Source organism: Oryctolagus cuniculus, chromosome 1, assembly GCF_051225735.1.
Source record: "Oryctolagus cuniculus isolate XC-2025 breed Fujian yellow rabbit chromosome 1, ASM5122573v1, whole genome shotgun sequence".
NCBI classification, from domain to species: domain Eukaryota; kingdom Metazoa; phylum Chordata; class Mammalia; order Lagomorpha; family Leporidae; genus Oryctolagus; species Oryctolagus cuniculus.
The window spans coordinates 54,386,626-54,403,007 of NC_142867.1; the positions used below are offsets into that span (position 1 = coordinate 54,386,626).

Below are 16,382 nucleotides of genomic sequence, written 5' to 3' on the forward strand. Positions count from 1 at the left end.
CAGGACCTGGCCCCTGCCCGTTCGCTCCTTTATTTGTTCAGCCCAGCAAACCCGAGGCGGGGTGGTGGTGGGGGGAGGTCTCCGCTGCCGGCCCCTGCATCCCGCGGGTCTCCCAACTGCTCGCCGCCCCCACCCCACGCCCCCGACCGCCGCCGCCGCACACCGCCTCCTTCCCCACAGCCCGGCCCGCATCCAGCCGGCCCCGCGCCCGGGCCTGCGCTGCTTCGAGCGGCCGCAGGCCTCGGGCCTAGCCTCCTCCGCTGGCCCCTCACCTCTTTCGGGACCAACTGGTTCTCCTCGCCGGGCACCATCGCTCAGACTCCGGGCCGCTCCTCTCCGCCCTGCCGGGGGAGGGGGGAGGATGGCGGCGGCTCTGTCTCAGGAGAGAACGGCAGCGGCGGTCATCGTCTCCGCCGCCTGCGCTCCGGCGATCGCGGAGGCCTCAGCCTGGGCCTCAGACACCAGCGCGCAGACACCTACCCAGGGCTCCGCCGCCGCCGCCGCCGCCGCCGCCTTCGTCGTCGGCCCCTCCCCCAGCCCGCTGCAATCAATGGAAAAATGGCGGCGACCGCTCTCGCGAGAATTCGGCCCGTGGGGCTGCGAGCGCCGAGCCCGGCGCTTAGGGCGTCCGGGTGGTTGTCGCTCGCACACTTTTAATCACCTGGGTGTCTACTCTGCCCCGGGATGTACAGAATGGTCGAGGAGCCCTGCAAACGCCTTTCGTTAGAGAAAAGAAGGACCTTGCATCTCAAGGCTCCCTCTGTCGGCAGGGAAAAGGCCAGGCCCCAGCGTCTCCATGCCCCGCTCTCCCGAGTGCCTGCGCATCAGGAAGCGGCGCCAGCAGAAAGGCCCTTGGCTGGCCCCGCCGTCCATACGCTTCTTTCCAGTCAGTCCAGCTTCCGAACGTCCTGTCCTCTTCAAACACCCCAGCCTCTTGCTGGAGGAGAGAGCACCGTGGGATCCCGCCCGGCCTCCGCCCTCGGGCAGGGCTGTGGCCCGTCCAGTCAGAAGGGCCAGCGTAGTATTTACCCTCCTCCCCACCTTCCTCACGATCCCGCCGGGAGGGACCTCGGGGCCCATCTTCCACTGGGAGAGGCAACACTCCTCGCCCCAGTGAAGTGGCGGCATCCCCGGCCGCGTCCCCCAGCTCCATCCCCGCCCCCTTCCAGGGAGCGTCCTTCTCCAACGGGGCCAGGTTCCTGCGATGGACGGACGTTCTGCTTTGAAAATGAGCGAACTTTAATCTCCTGTAGCTACAGAGAGCGTTGTGCTACGTGTTAGGTTAAGCAGATTTCGCAACAGTCGTTTTTCCAAACGTTAGTGCTTCCATTACGAAGGCAATGATGGATGCAGGATTGTCAGAGCGCGCTGGGCGAACGCAATCCTGCCGGATTCCCAACACCCACAGCGTCAGCCACCTGCACCTGGGATCTCCAGACTTCTTTTAGACCTTCGCCTCTGTTACAAAGGCAGAAAAAGGTATCCACCTGTTGACCTCAGCTGTGCACTCCTGCTGTGTGCAGCACTTTGTAAAATGTAAACGGGTAAGGTAAAGATGAAACAAACATTTAAAAAACTGAGTTTATTATATTAAGGGCATAAACATTTCTGTTGCTCCCGCTAAAGAATATTTAGCCAACTATGATTGGTTTGGATTAGTTTTTTAAAATCTTTAATACTTTGTAAAGCAGTTATTAAAATACTCGATTCCACACACGGTTCAGGTTATTTCTGGACTTGGTGTTCACAGGCTGCCATTAGCTGAGAAAAGTAACTGTCGAAGATGTAGATACTGATGGAAGAAGTACATCTTTAGCTGCTCTTAGCAACCCAACACCCATTTTTAAAAATCAGTTCCAGCCACAAAGCCTGCAAAGGTTTTTGTTGAAATTCCAGTAAGTTTCCATCTTCCCTGATAACAATCAGATGTGGCATTTTTATTCCTTTAGCAAGTGGGTTCAAAATGCTGTAGAGTAAATTTCTTGGAAGATTTTTTTAATAGGTTGAATAATTCTGATTTCAAGTTTGAGTGTACATGTACCATGTTGAAGTTTCTTTGGGAGCACTAGTCTTTATTTAAAATTTTGATATTACTTAAGGATTTTTAAAAGTAACTTTGACTTTTCAAAATATTATCTTTTTAAAAGGTTTATCAGGGGCTGATGCTGTGACATAGAAGGTTAAACTTCCACCTGCAGGGAGGGCATTCCATGTGAGATCCTGTTTGAATCCTGGCTGTTTGGCTTCCAATCCAGCTCCCTGCTGATGTGCCTGGGAAAGCAGGGGAAGCTGGCCCAAGGGCTTGGGCCCCTGCACACACGTGGGAGACCTGGAAAAACTTCCTGGCTCCTGGCTTTGGCCTGGCCCAACCCTGACAGTTGGCAGCCATCTGGAAAGTGAACCAGCAGATGGAAAATTCTTTCTGTCTCTCCCTCTCTCTGTAACTCTGACTTTCAAATAAATAAAATAAATCTTAAATAAAATATCATGTTGTGACATTTAAAAATAAATAAAAGATTTATTTACTTATTTGAAACACAGAGTTAGAGATATCTTTCATCTGCTAATCCACTCCCCAGATGGCTGCAGTGGCCAAGACTGGGCCAAGCCGAAGCCAGGAGCCCAGAGCTTCTTCCCGGTCTCCCATGTGGGTGGAGAGGCCCAAGCACTTGGGCCATCCTCTGCTGCTTTCCCAGGCACATTAGCAGAGAGTTGGATTGGCAGTAGAGCAGCCAGTATTCAAACCGGTGCCCATATGGGATCCTAGCTTTACCCACTACACCATGCCAGCCCTGTCAAAACATTATCTTAAGATTATTTATTTTGGCCGGCTCCGTGGCTCACTAGGCTAATCCTCCGCCTTGCGGCGCCGGCACACCGGGTTCTAGTCCCGGGCGGGGCGCTGGATTCTGTCCTGGTTGCCCCTCTTCCAGGCCAGCCCTCTGCTGTGGCCAGGGAGTGCAGTGGAGGATGGCCCAAGTCCTTGGGCCCTGCACCCCATGGGAGACCAGGATAAGTGCCTGGCTCCTGCCATCGGATCAGCTCGGTGCGCCGGCCACGGCGGCGATTGGAGGGTGAACCAACGGCAAAAGGAAGACCTTTCTCTGTCTCTCTGTCTCTCTCACTGTCCACTCTGCCTGTCAAAAAAAAAAAAAAAAGATTATTTATTTTGATGACTGAATTTTTGGGCACTCACTTAAATTTCACACCTGATGTGAATGACTCATTTGCCTGTCCAGAGTTCCAGCCTAGAGTAGCACACAGACATATTTTTGCATCAAAATCACATAATGGAAATAGTTCCAAATATCTGTTTTCAAAATGTCGTCCTCATTACTCGGAGGTAGCTTCTGCAGAGCTCATGTTAGAGGTGTCACCTCCATTATCATGGCTTATGCTTGCATTATTATCTCCAATTCATGTTTTCTTCATGGAAATCTTTTTTAGCTACTTTAATTTTAATAAGAGTTGATTTAATGAAGCAATCATGTCATCAGTAAGTTTATGTAACTTGGCACACATAAAACTAGAATAAATCACATTATACTAAGAGGCAATAAAATGAAAGACTTTCTGAATGACTCTACATTACAGAACTCATACTTTTCACTTAGGAGGAGTGAGATGCCATTATTGATCTAAATGTTAAATACTACTGAGGCTTAATTTGTTATGTTTTTACATAAAAATAAATATGAAAGGGAGTTCTCATATTTTCTCCTTACAATCCTTCTTCTCTGGTTGGATACTCTTCTCTTTAGAGGCCATTGACCCAATCATACTAGAGCCTGGTATGTTGGTTGGTATTAGGTAAATATTCATGGAGCAAGTATATGAATGTATGAATTGACTAATAAATGGACAAATACAAATAACTGAATATTCTTAGTAGATTATTACTGAGAGTACATGTACATGTGTTTATTTTGCATATGAATTTTCCCTCTCTAGTCCTGACCCCTCCATGGGCTCTGAATTCACTTCACCCATTTGCCTTTATGAAGGCTTAATATATCTGAAACTTAAAACTTGACCTAAACAGAGCATTTGATTTCCAAGCCCCCTCTACTTCCCTCCTCTACTTTCCTTCTATGATGTACCCTTCATCAGTTCTCCCCCACTGTGATAAATCATATACCATCGTCAATTCAGTTGATCAAGCCAAATACCTGAGAATACTGATTTTACATTCAGTTCATTAGTATCATATACCCTGTTGCTTCCACCTCTGATATATATTCCTAGTCCATCCACTTCTCTCTTTAACCACTACTTCAATCCCTCCATTCTCTTGCATGGACCACTTGCCTCCTAACTGGACTCTTGGTTTCTACTCTTACCCTCAACAATCCATCTAGAGTGACCTTTTGAAAATATAAGAGATCTCATCCTTAAATCCTTCAAAGATTTCCCATCCCACTCCAAATAAAATCCACATCATTATTTGCCGTGGCCTGTAAAACCCAATATAATCTAGCCCATCTGCTTTGTCCCTACATAGCTATCACGTTCCTCCTAGACCCCAACAACCCAGCCAATCTGCCAGTTCTGAGCTTTTTAAATACACAAAGTTTGTCTGGCCCTCCAAAGCCTTTGCATCAATGACCCCCTTTGCCTGGCATTATCCCTTGAAGTCCTTGCTCTTAGCCTAGTCCCATCTTGTTATTTGGGGTCCCAAAGGTTACCTCCTCAAAGAGGCCTTTCATGACTATTCAATCTAAACTTTGTTGTTAATGGAGTCTCAGTGCCTAGAACAGAGCATGACACATAGTAGGTGCTCAATTTTTGTTGAATTAATGTTTTTTTTTTTTTCCAATCAGAGTCACCTAAAAAAAAAAATGCCAGGACTGGTATAATTCAAAGGCTCCTTCTTTTCCTTATATTCTCTGGGAATATCTTCCTTTTCTTCTTCATTTTAAAATGTTATAGTATAAACCCAATTAAAATGTAAAAAAAAAAAAAATCCCGTGAACCCAGACTGGAGGACATTCTACAGGATACTTGGTCAGTGTTCTTCAAGACTGTTGAGACTGGGCTGGTGCTGTGGTAAAGTGGGTTAAACTGACACCTGCAATGCCAGCATCCCACGAGGGTACCAGTTCAAGCCCTGGCTGCTCCATTTCCGATCCAGCTCCCTGCTAATGTACCTGGGAAAGCAGCAGAGGATGACCCAAGTGCTTGGACCCCTGCTATCTATGTAGGAAACCCGGAAGAAGCTCCTGGCTCCTGGCTTCAGACCAGCCCAGCTCTGGCTGTTGTGGCTCTTTAGGGAGTGAACCAATGGATGGAAGATCTCTCTCTCTGTCTCTCTTGTTCTCTTTCATAATTCTGCTTTTCAAATAAACAAAATATCTCTTGTTTAAAAAGAAAGAAAGAAAAGGAAAAGAGGGGGCCAGTGTTGTGACATAGCAGGTAAAGCTGCAGCCTGCAATGCCAGCATTCCATATGGGCACCAGTTTAGGTCCTAGCTGCTCCACTTCTGATCCTGCTCCCTGCTAATGTGTCTGGGAAAGCAGCAGAGGATGGCCCAAGTGGTTGGGCCCCTGTCACCCACATGGGAGACCCAGATGAAGTTCCTGGCTCCTGGCTTCTGCCTGGCCCATACATGGCCATTGTGGCCATTTGGGGAGTGAACCAGTAGATAGAGAATCTCTCTTGCTGTCACTCTCACTCTCTGTAATTGCCTTCAAGTAAATAAATAAAGCTTTAAAAATAAACAGCAAATGATAGTCACACTGAATTTTGAAAAAATAACTTTTTTTTAAGAGCAGCTTTGGCTGAAGCTGGGGCTTACTTGGCTAATCCTCCATCTGTGGCGCCGGCACCCCCGGTTCTCGTCCCAGTTAGGGCACCAGGTACTAGTCCCATTTGCTCCTCTTGCAGTCCAGCTCTCTGCTGTGGCCCAGGAGGGCAGCGGAGGATGGCCCAAGTGCTTGGGTCCCTGCACCCCATGGGAGACTGGGAGGAAGCATCCGGCTCCTGGCTTCGTATCAGCGCAGCGCCGGCCATAGGAGCCATTAGGGGAGTGAACCAATGGAAGGAAGACCTTTCTCTCTCTCTCTCACTGTCTATAACTCTACCTGTCAAAAAAAAAAAAAAAAAAAAAGGGCAGCTTTAAGTTCACAGCAAAATTGAGCAGAAAATATGTAGGATCTTTATGTTCACTCTCCACACACACACTCCCCTAGTACTGACAGCCCCCACCATAGTGGTACATTTGTTTCAGGAATAAACCTACTCTGGAACATCATTATCGTCCAAAGTCCATAATTCACATTAGGATTTATTCTTCGTATTTTATACCCTATATGTGTTGACAAATGCATAGTTTCTCTGCCCTAAAAGCTCTCTGTGTTTTGACTGTTTATCCCTCTCTCCCTCCTAACTCCTTGTGATCGCTGATCACCTATTACTGGTCTCCTATAATTTTGCCTCTTCCAAAATGTTATATAATTGGAATAATACATATGAGTCCTTTTCAGATTGGCTTCCTTCATTTAGTAATATGCATTTAAGTTTCCGCCACATAGTTTCATGGCTTAATAGTTCATTTCTCCTTAGCACACAAGAATATGCCATCATCTGGACTGATACCATGGTTCATTTATTCACTAACCTTCCAGAAGACATCCTGGTGGCTTCTAAGTTTTGGCAATTATGAATAAAGCTGCCATAAACAACTTGTGTAATTTTTGTATTGGCATAGTGTTTAAATTCATTTCAGTAAACACCAAGGACTATGATTTCTGAATTATACGGTAAGGGTATGTGTAGTTTTATAATGAACTGCAAAACTGTCTTCCAAAGTAGCTATACAGTTTCTTCTCCTACCTCAATGAATAAGTGTTCCTGTTACTCCCCATCCTCACCAGCATTTGGTATTATCAGTGTTTTAACTTTGAGCTATTCTAGTGGGTATGTGATAATATGTCATTCTTGTTTTAAATTGAAGTTCCCTAATGGCATATGATGTTGAAGACCTTTTAATATACTTACTTTCCATCAGTTTATCTTCTTTGATAAGTGTCTATTTGGGTCTTTTGTTCATTTCTTAATCTTGTTCATGTTCTATGGTGAGTTTTGAGAATTCTTTGTATATTTTGGGTAGAAATCCTTTATCAGATGTGTCATTTGCAAATATTTTCCCCCCAGTTTTTGTCTTATCATCTTATTCTCTTGACATTATCTTTCACAGATCAAATTTTTTTTAATTTTAATGAAGTCCGGCATCTTAATTGTTTATTTCAAGGATCATGAATGCCCTGGGTATTGTTTCCAAATAGTTATCACCATACACAAGACCATCTAGATATTCTCCTGTTATCTTCCAGTTTTTTTTTTCTTTCTTTCTTTTTTTATTTGAAAGGCAGAGTTACAGAGAAGAAGAGGCAGAGGGGGGTGGTCTTCTATCCGCTGGTTCATTCCCCAAATGGCCACAATGGCTGGGTCTGGGCCAATCTGAAGCCAGGAGCCAGGAGCTTCCTCTGGGTCTCCCATGTGGGAGCAGAGGTCCAAGGACTTGGGCCACCTTCTACTGAGTTCCCAGGCCATAGCAGAGAGCTGAATCAGAAGTGGAGCAGCTGGGACTCAAACCGGTGCCCATAGGGGATGCCGGGGCTGCAGGCCGGAGGTTTAACCCACTGTGCCACAGCACTGGCCCCTCCTCTAGGAGTTTTATGATTTTACATTTGATATATAGGTCTGTGATCCATTTTGAGTTCATTTTTGTGAAGGGCGTATAGTCTGTTTAATTTCTTTGTCTGTGGATAATCAGTTTGTTGAAGAGTGTCTTTTCTCCATTGTGTTGTCTTTGCTTGTTTATCAAAGGTCAGTTGACTATATGTGGGTCCACAGTGTACTCAAATTCTGTAGAGGGCCCTGCATTGTGGCGTAGCAGGTAAAGCCGCCACCTGCAATGCTGGCATCCCATATGGGCACTGGTTCATATGCTGGTTGCTCCGCTTCTTATCCAGCTCCCTGTTAATGGCCTGAAAATAGCAGTGGAAGATGGCACAAGTGCTTGGGCCCTGCCACCCATGTGAGAGACCCAGACGAAGCTCCTGGCTCCTGGCTTCCACCTGGTCTAGCCCCGGTTGCTGCAGCCATCTCAGGAGTGAACCAGCTGATGGAAGATCTCAGTCTCTCTCTGATCTCTCTCTAACTCTGACTTTCAAATAAAATAAATAGTTTTTTTTAAAAAGTTTGTGGAAAACATAATTCAATAATGTTTATTTTAGTTGCAAAAAAATTTGAAATCCAAACATATGAGGGTTCCAAAAAGGTCTTGGAAAATGCATACTAAGAAAAAAATATGTGAATTTCAAGATTTTTTTTGCATCAAAATAGTTATCTATCAGTTTCATTTTCTATGAACTTTTTGAAGTCTCCTTGTATTTGTTCATTTGCTAGTATCACAGTGTTTTGAATACTGTGACTTTATAGTGAGTCTTGAAGTCAGGTTATATCAGTCCTTCAATACTGAATTGATATTCTGGGTCTTGGAAAGACAAAACTTTAGAATCAGTTTGTCAACATCCACAAATAATCTGCTGGGACTTAGGTTGGGATTGCATTGAATATAGAGATCACATTGGAAAGAACTGACATATTGACAATACTGAGTCTTCCCATCCAGAAATATTGAATATCACTCCAATTAGTTCTTCTTTGTTTTTCATCAGATTTTTGTAGTTTCCCTCATGATAGATCTTGTACATGTCTTGTTAGATTTGTACCTAAATATTTCATTTTTTTGGGAACTAATGTAAATGGTAACATGTTTCTAATTTTAAATTCCATTTGTTAATTGCTAGTGTTTTATACTTTTTACTAGTGTGTCATAGTAATGTAAGATATTAATAATGAAGAAAATTGGGAGTGGTATATCCAGACTCATTGTTCTATCTTTGAAACTTTTCTGCAAATCTAAAATTACTCCAAAATAGAAAGTATATTTGAAAATGTTCATTGAAATATTTAAGATATTTCTTTCCTTTCTTTTTTTTATTTTCTTCATTGCATATTTCTATGTTTTAAACTTTTTAAAGGCATATAGTCAAGGTCATATTACATTTATGAACTATCAACAATATTCACCACTTTAATGTTAATAAAGATGTTAAATGTATCTTATGAAAGTGAAAATAAACTTTCACCATGGTTATGTTTTAGAAGAAAAAGCTTCCTCATCAGTGTGATTGGCTTTACAGCCAAACTGACCTATTCTGAGGTCCAAGCTGAATCACTTTCCCCATATAAGACCTCTCTCAGCCCCTGTTTCTCAACTAGAAAATGAGAGTGATAAAGTAGACTTTTCATATCTACAAATTAGCATTTGCAGTTTTGATCAGAAAAGTCCATGTCATGTAGCCCTCTGTAATTGTACTAATGAGGCAACTTGAATTTTTTATGTTAGCTGAAGTATAACACCATATAGAGAAGTGGTTGAAAGAACAAACTAAAAAATATTTCTTGAATTTGAATTCTACCTGTGCTATTATAAGCCGTGTGGCCTTTCTTAGATCTCTTAAATTTACTAAGCTTCCATTTTATCTGCAAAATGGGATAATAATGGTCACACTTTATAATTATGTTGTATTAAGTAGTAAGGAAAATAATAACTACAACTGTTAATATTGGTTGCATATGCATATTGGATTCTATTCTAGGGGTCGAACACATATTTTTCTATTTAATTCTCTCAACAACTTTATGTATAAGTACTAATATTATCTTCATCTTACAAGTGAGGAAATTAATATAAAATGTTTAGAGCACTCAGTACATTGCTTGGTATATACTAAGCAATCAATACATGCTGGTTAAAATTATCCCAGCCCTAGACTGAACTGCATGAGGGAATTCACAACTTTACCAGCTCCTGGAATATAGTTGGTGCTTTTTAATACTTGTGGAGTCGATAAACCACTCACTTAGCTGATGAATCAATCTTGTTAATTGTTCAGTAGCTGTGCTGGTAGTTTCATTGTTGCCTCTGTTCTCCACTTGGGTAGTGCTTCCATGGACATGGTTAAAATTCTCTTTATGGAAAAGAAATTCAATTATTAGTAATGAGATAGAAATTAATAGGGTACTGGATCTTAGCCACCAAATAGATCCTATGGTTAAGTTGAAAAATGAAATGCAAAATCAGTCAAGGGTTTGTATTTATGATGGGAATGATACCATCAATAGGGAAACAGAAAAGCAATTTGAGAAATTACTTCAGGGAGTGACTCCATTTTGAGAAGTCATCATGGTTGGGCATTTAGTGCAGTGGTTAAGATGCCATTTGAGATGCCTGCATCCCATATCACAGTGCCTGGGCTTAGTCCTGGATCTGCTTCCAGTTCATCTTCCTGCTAATGTGCAACCCTGAAGGCACCTGGTGATGGCTCCAAGTGCTTGGTCCCTGCTTCAGTAGAAAATGCCTTGGGAAACATATCCAAATAAGAGAAGTTAACACTAGAGCATAAGGCAACCAAAGACAAATTAATCAGTTCAGCCAAGCTTTCTCCAGGGTTATGTAAGCACTCAAATTTCAAGGAGCAAGAACAGGGAGAAATCAATAAAATAAAGTTGGAGGCTTGGTACTGTTAATCTTTGTGAAATTATTTCATAAGATCTTTCCAATAAAATAATATTTATGAATTGGGGATTGAAAAAATTCTCAGTATTCCTTAGAATGTCATGGATGACTTATAATAATTACTTTGGTATTATGGATATTAGAAATAACGTATACAAAGGTGAATATGTTATAAAAATGTTAGTGTGGAATAAAAAAAAAACCCAAAAGTATAAAGAAAACATAGTAATTTAATAAAATGTTAACTTGTATGTAGTAAAATATTAGCATAAATCAGAAGAAAAAATATCATCTGGAAAACTATTTGCAACAAACATGACAAATGGCGATTTCATACATATAAAAGACCTCTTATAGGGAAGTTTATATCAATAGGTGTCTACATCAAGAAATTGGAAAGGCACCAAATAGATGAGCTTTCAAATCACCTCAAGGATCTAGAAAACCTACAGCAAACCAGACCCAAATCTAGTAGGAGAAGAGAAATAATTAAAATCAGAGAAGAAATCAACAGGATTGAATCAAGAAAAACATTCCAAAAAATCAGCCAAACGAGGAGCTGGTTTTTTGAAAAAAATAAACAAAATTGACACCCCATTGGCCCAACTAACTAAAAAAAGAAAAGACCCAAATCAATAAAATCAGAGATGAAAAAGGAAACATAACAACAGACACCACAGAAATAAAAAGAATCATCAGAAATTACTACAAGGACTTGTATGCCAGCAAACAGGGAAACCTATCAGAAATGGATACATTCCTGGACACATGCAACCTACCTAAATTGAACCAGGAAGACATCGAAAACCTAAACAGACCCATAACTGAGACAGAAATTGAAACAGTAATAAAGGCCCTCCCAACAAAGAAAAGCCCAGGACCAGATGGATTCACTGCTGAATTCTACCAGACATTTAAAGAAGAACTAACTCCAATTCTTCTCAAACTATTCAGAACAATCGAAGAAGAGGGAATCCTCCCAAATTCTTTCTATGAAGCCAGCATCACCTTAATTCCTAAGCCGGAAAAAGATGCAGCACTGAAAGAGAATTACAGACCAATATCCCTAATGAACATAGATGCAAAAATCCTCAATAAAATTCTCGCCAATAGAATGCAACAACACATCAGAAAGATCATCCACCCAGACCAAGTGGGATTTATCCCTGGTATGCAGGGATGGTTTAATGTGCACAAGACAATCAATGTGATACACCACATTAACAGACTGCAGAAGAAAAACCATATGATTATCTCAATAGATGCCGAGAAAGCATTTGATAAAATACAACACCCGTTCATGATGAAAACTCTAAGCAAACTGGGTTTGGAAGGAACATTCCTCAATACAATCAAAGCAATCTATGAAAAACCCACAGCCAACATCCTATTGAATGGGGAAAAGTTGGAAGCATTTCCACTGAGATCTGGGACCAGACAGGGATGTCCACTCTCACCACTGCTATTCAATATAGTTCTGGAGGTTCTAGCCAGAGCTATTAGGCAAGAAAAAGAAATTAAAGGGATACAAATTGGGAAGGAAGAACTCAAACTATCCCTCTTTGCAGATGACATGATTCTTTATTTAGGGGACCCAAAGAACTCTACTAAGAGACTATTGGAACTCATAGAAGATTTTGGCAAAGTAGCAGGGTATAAAATCAATGCACAAAAATCAACAGCCTTTGTATACACAGACAATGCCATGGCTGAGGAAGAACTTCTAAGATCAATCCCATTCACAATAGCTACAAAAACAATCAAATACCTTGGAATAAACTTAACCAAGGATGTTAAAGATCTCTACGATGAAAATTACAAAACCTTAAAGAAAGAAATAGAAGAGGATACCAAGAAATGGAAAAATCTTCCATGCTCATGGATTGGAAGAATCAATATCATCAAAATGTCCATTCTCCCAAAAGCAATTTATAAATTCAATGCAATACCAATCAAGATACCGAAGACCTTCTTCTCAGATCTGGAAAAATTGGTGCTGAAATTCATATGGAGGCACAAGAGACCTCGAATAGCTAAAGCAATCTTGTACAACAAAAACAAAGCCGGAGGCATCACAATACCAGATTTCAGGACATACTACAGGGCAGTTGTAATCAAAACAGCATGGTACTGGTACAGAAACAGATGGATAGACCAATGGAACAGAATTGAAACACCAGAAATTAACCCAAACATCTACAGCCAACTTATATTTGATCAAGGATCTAAAACCAATTCCTGGAGCAAGGACAGTCTATTCAATAAATGGTGCTGGGAAAATTGGATTTCCACGTGCAGAATCATGAAGCAAGACCCCTACCTTACACCTTACACAAAAATCCACTCAACATGGATTAAAGACCTAAATCTACGACCTGACACCATCAAGTTACTAGAGAACATTGGAGAAACCCTTCAAGATATTGGCACAGGCAAAGAGTTTCTGGAAAAGACCCGGGAGGCACAGGCAGTCAAAGCCAAAATTAACTATTGGGATTGCATCAAATTGAGAAGTTTCTGTACTGCAAAAGAAACAGTCAGGAGAGTGAAGAGACAACCGACAGAATGGGAAAAAATATTTGCAAACTATGCAACAGATAAAGGGTTAATAACCAGAATCTACAAAGAGATCAAGAAACTCCACAAAAACAAAACCAACAACCCAATTAAGAGATGGGCCAAGGACCTCAATAGACATTTTTCAAAAGAGGAAATCCAAATGGCCAACAGGCACATGAAAAAATGTTCAAGGTCATTAGCAATCAGGGAAATGCAAATCAAAACCACAATGAGGTTTCACCTCACCCCAGTTAGAATGGCTCACATTCAGAAATCTACCAACAACAGATGCTGGCGAGGATGTGGGGAAAAAGGGACACTAACCCACTGTTGGTGGGAATGCAAACTGGTCAAGCCACTATGGAAGTCAGTCTGGAGATCCCTCAGAAACCTGAAGATAACCCTACCGTTCGACCCAGCCATCCCACTCCTTGGAATTTACCCAAAGGAAATGAAATTGGCAAACAAAAAAGCGGTCTGCAGCCTAATGTTTATTGCAGCTCAATTCACAATAGCTAAGACCTGGAACCAACCTAAATGCCCATCAACGGTAGACTGGATAAAGAAATTATGGGATATGTACTCTTTAGAATACTATACTGCAGTAAGAAACAACGAAATCCAGACATTTGCAACAAAATGGAGGAATCTGGAACACATCATGCTGAGTGAAATAAGCCAGTCCCAAAGGGACAAATACCATATGTTCTCCCTGATCGGTGACAACTGACTGAACACCAAAAAGGAAACCTCCTGAAGTGAAATGGACACTATGGGAAACGGTGACTTGATCAGCATAGCCCTGACTGTTAATGAACAACTTAATACATTATCCCTCTTAGTAGTTTTTTTGTCTGTTCTACTTAATATGACTGGTTTAATTCTGTAATTAATACACAGTTATTCTTAAGTGTTAAAAATTAACTGAAATGTGATCCCTGTTAAACATAAGAGTGGGAATAAGAGAGGGAAGAGATGTATAATTTGGGACATGCTCAAGCTGACTTGCCCCAAATGGTAGAGTTAGAAACGTGCCAGGGGATTCCAAATCAATCCCATCAAGGTGGCATGTACCAATGCCATCTCACTAGTCCAAGTGATCAATTTCAGTTCACAATTGATCATAATGAAAGGACTAAGAGTCAAAGGGAGCACATAAACAAGTCTAGTACCTGCTAACACTAACCGATGGAATAAATAAAGGGGAGAGTGATCCAACATGGGAAGTGAGATACTCAGCAGACTCATAGAATGGCAGATGTCCTAAATAGCACTCTGGCCTCAGAATCAGCCCTGAAGGCATTCGGATCTGGCTGAAAAGCCCATGAGAGTATTTCAGGCATGGAAAGCCAAGACACTCTGGCAAAAGATCTCTGCGAGTGAGATCCCAGTGGAAAGAACAGGTCTTCAAAGAAGGAGGTACCTTTCTCTGACGGGAGGAGAGAACCTCCACTTTGACTATGACCTTGTCTAAATAAGATAAGAGTCGGAGAACTCAGAGGGCTTCCATAGCCTTGGAAACTCATGACTGGAGTATAGGGAGACTACTGATGCCATAGACAGGAGTGTCAATTGGTAAAGTCAACAACAGGAGTCACTGTGCACTTACTCCTCATGTAGGATCTCAACTCCCAACTTGACTCTCACTGGGATTAAACATGACAATAGGTCTGATCTGATTTCATCATCATTTAAAAAAAATCATCTATTATTTTTCACTTTATGTTTCTGTGTGGGAGCAAACTGTTGAAATCCTTACTTAATGTATACTAAGCTGATCTTCTGTATATTAAGATAATCGAAAATGAATCTTGATGTGAATGGAAGGGGAGAGGGAGTGGGAAAGGGGAGGGTTGTGGGTGGGAGGGACGGTATGTGGGGGAAGCCATTGTAATCCATAAATCGTACTTTGGAAATTTATATTCATTAAATAAAAGTTTAAAAAAAGCTCTTATAAATCAATAAGGAAAAGATGAACAACCCAACAGAAGAATACTTAAAGAAGACAAATTGGCAGTTTATAGGAAATGAAATATGAATTGCCAACAAACATCTGAAAAGATGCTCAGCTTTACTCATCATTAAATAGCTGCAAACAAAAACAACAAAATGCCATTACCACTCTCAAATGAGCAAGACTTATAGAGAAACAAAAACTCTTATTTGAACTTGTGGAATATGAATTAGTGTAACCATTTTAGAGGCAATATGGTGATATACATCCAAATTCCAAGAGTACATATTTTGACACTGTAATTCTGTTTCTAGGATTATGCCACAGCACATTGCACTAAGATGTTCATGACAACATTGTTTGTAATAATCAAAAACTAGAAATGAAGGAAAATGTATCAGTGGATCATAAAAATTATGGTACATCCATCCTGTAAAATGCTAGGCAGTTATTAAAATAAAATGATATAGAAAAAATGAAAACTGATGTGGATTAAATTCAGCATGATGTGCTGGCTTGGATCCTGGAACAATATCTAAAAAGGACATTAGTGGAAAAAGTAGTGAAACCCACATGAAGTCCAGAGTTTAGTTAATATGAATGTACCAATGTTAACTTCTTGTTTTTAACAAGTACCTTTATTATATAAAATGTTAATAAGTACCTTTTGCATAAATAAAAAATTATGCCAAATGAAAAGTTCATTTAAAAGTAGTCACATAGGAAAGGACCAAGCTATGATAAGTCAAAACCAAATTCAAGGTAGTATATATAGCATTTGTGTAGTAACAGATGAGGTCTATATATATACACATATACAGAGAGAGAGGTAGAGAGGTGTAGGTATAGAAACCAGCAGCGTATGCTCCTCCCCCTAAGTAGCTTTTATAGGTTATCTCTGAGTTACTGGAATGAACGTTTTCATTGTCATTGGAAATAAGCGATTAGTTGAGATATTCTCTTTTTCATTTTCACAATAAGTCATCCTGTATTCTTTCAATTCTTTTACTAGGGGACATGTGTTTGTTATATAATTTAAAAGCAACTAATTCAACAAAATAAAGTATGAAAATTGGCTAGCATCCGGGCCGGCGCTGTGGCGCAGTGGGTTAACACCCTGGCCTGAAGTACCGGCATCCCATATGGGCGCCAGTTCAAGACTCAGCTGCTCCACTTCCTGTCCAGCTCTCTGCTGTGGCCTGGGGAAGCAGTAGAAGATAGCCCAAGTCATTGGGCTCCTGCACCCACGTGGGAGACCCGGAGAAGGCTCCTGGCTCCTGG

General features: G+C 41.4%; 1 protein-coding gene and 1 long non-coding RNA gene across 13 annotated transcripts in view; one reads left to right on the forward strand and one right to left on the reverse strand.

Annotated features, from left to right (window-relative positions):
* USP47 (ubiquitin specific peptidase 47) overlaps positions 1–999 on the reverse strand; it is a 115,424-nt gene extending 114,425 nt beyond the window's left edge. For 2 of the 11 annotated variants that reach the window (XM_070073260.2, XM_008266247.5), the window contains exon 1: positions 273–999. In XM_070073260.2, the coding sequence (XP_069929361.1) occupies positions 273–311 (39 nt within the window). In that variant the 5' untranslated portion in view covers positions 312–999. The remainder of the gene's footprint in view (positions 1–272) is intronic. The other 9 variants (XM_051824800.3, XM_008266235.5, XM_089328670.1 and 6 more) reach the window with 7 other exon arrangements.
* Positions 894–16,382, forward strand: part of LOC127484385 (uncharacterized) — a 224,453-nt gene continuing 208,964 nt past the window's right edge. For both annotated transcript variants that reach the window (XR_016231160.1, XR_007911305.3), the window contains exon 1: positions 894–1,544. This is a non-coding gene — a long non-coding RNA (uncharacterized LOC127484385). The remainder of the gene's footprint in view (positions 1,545–16,382) is intronic.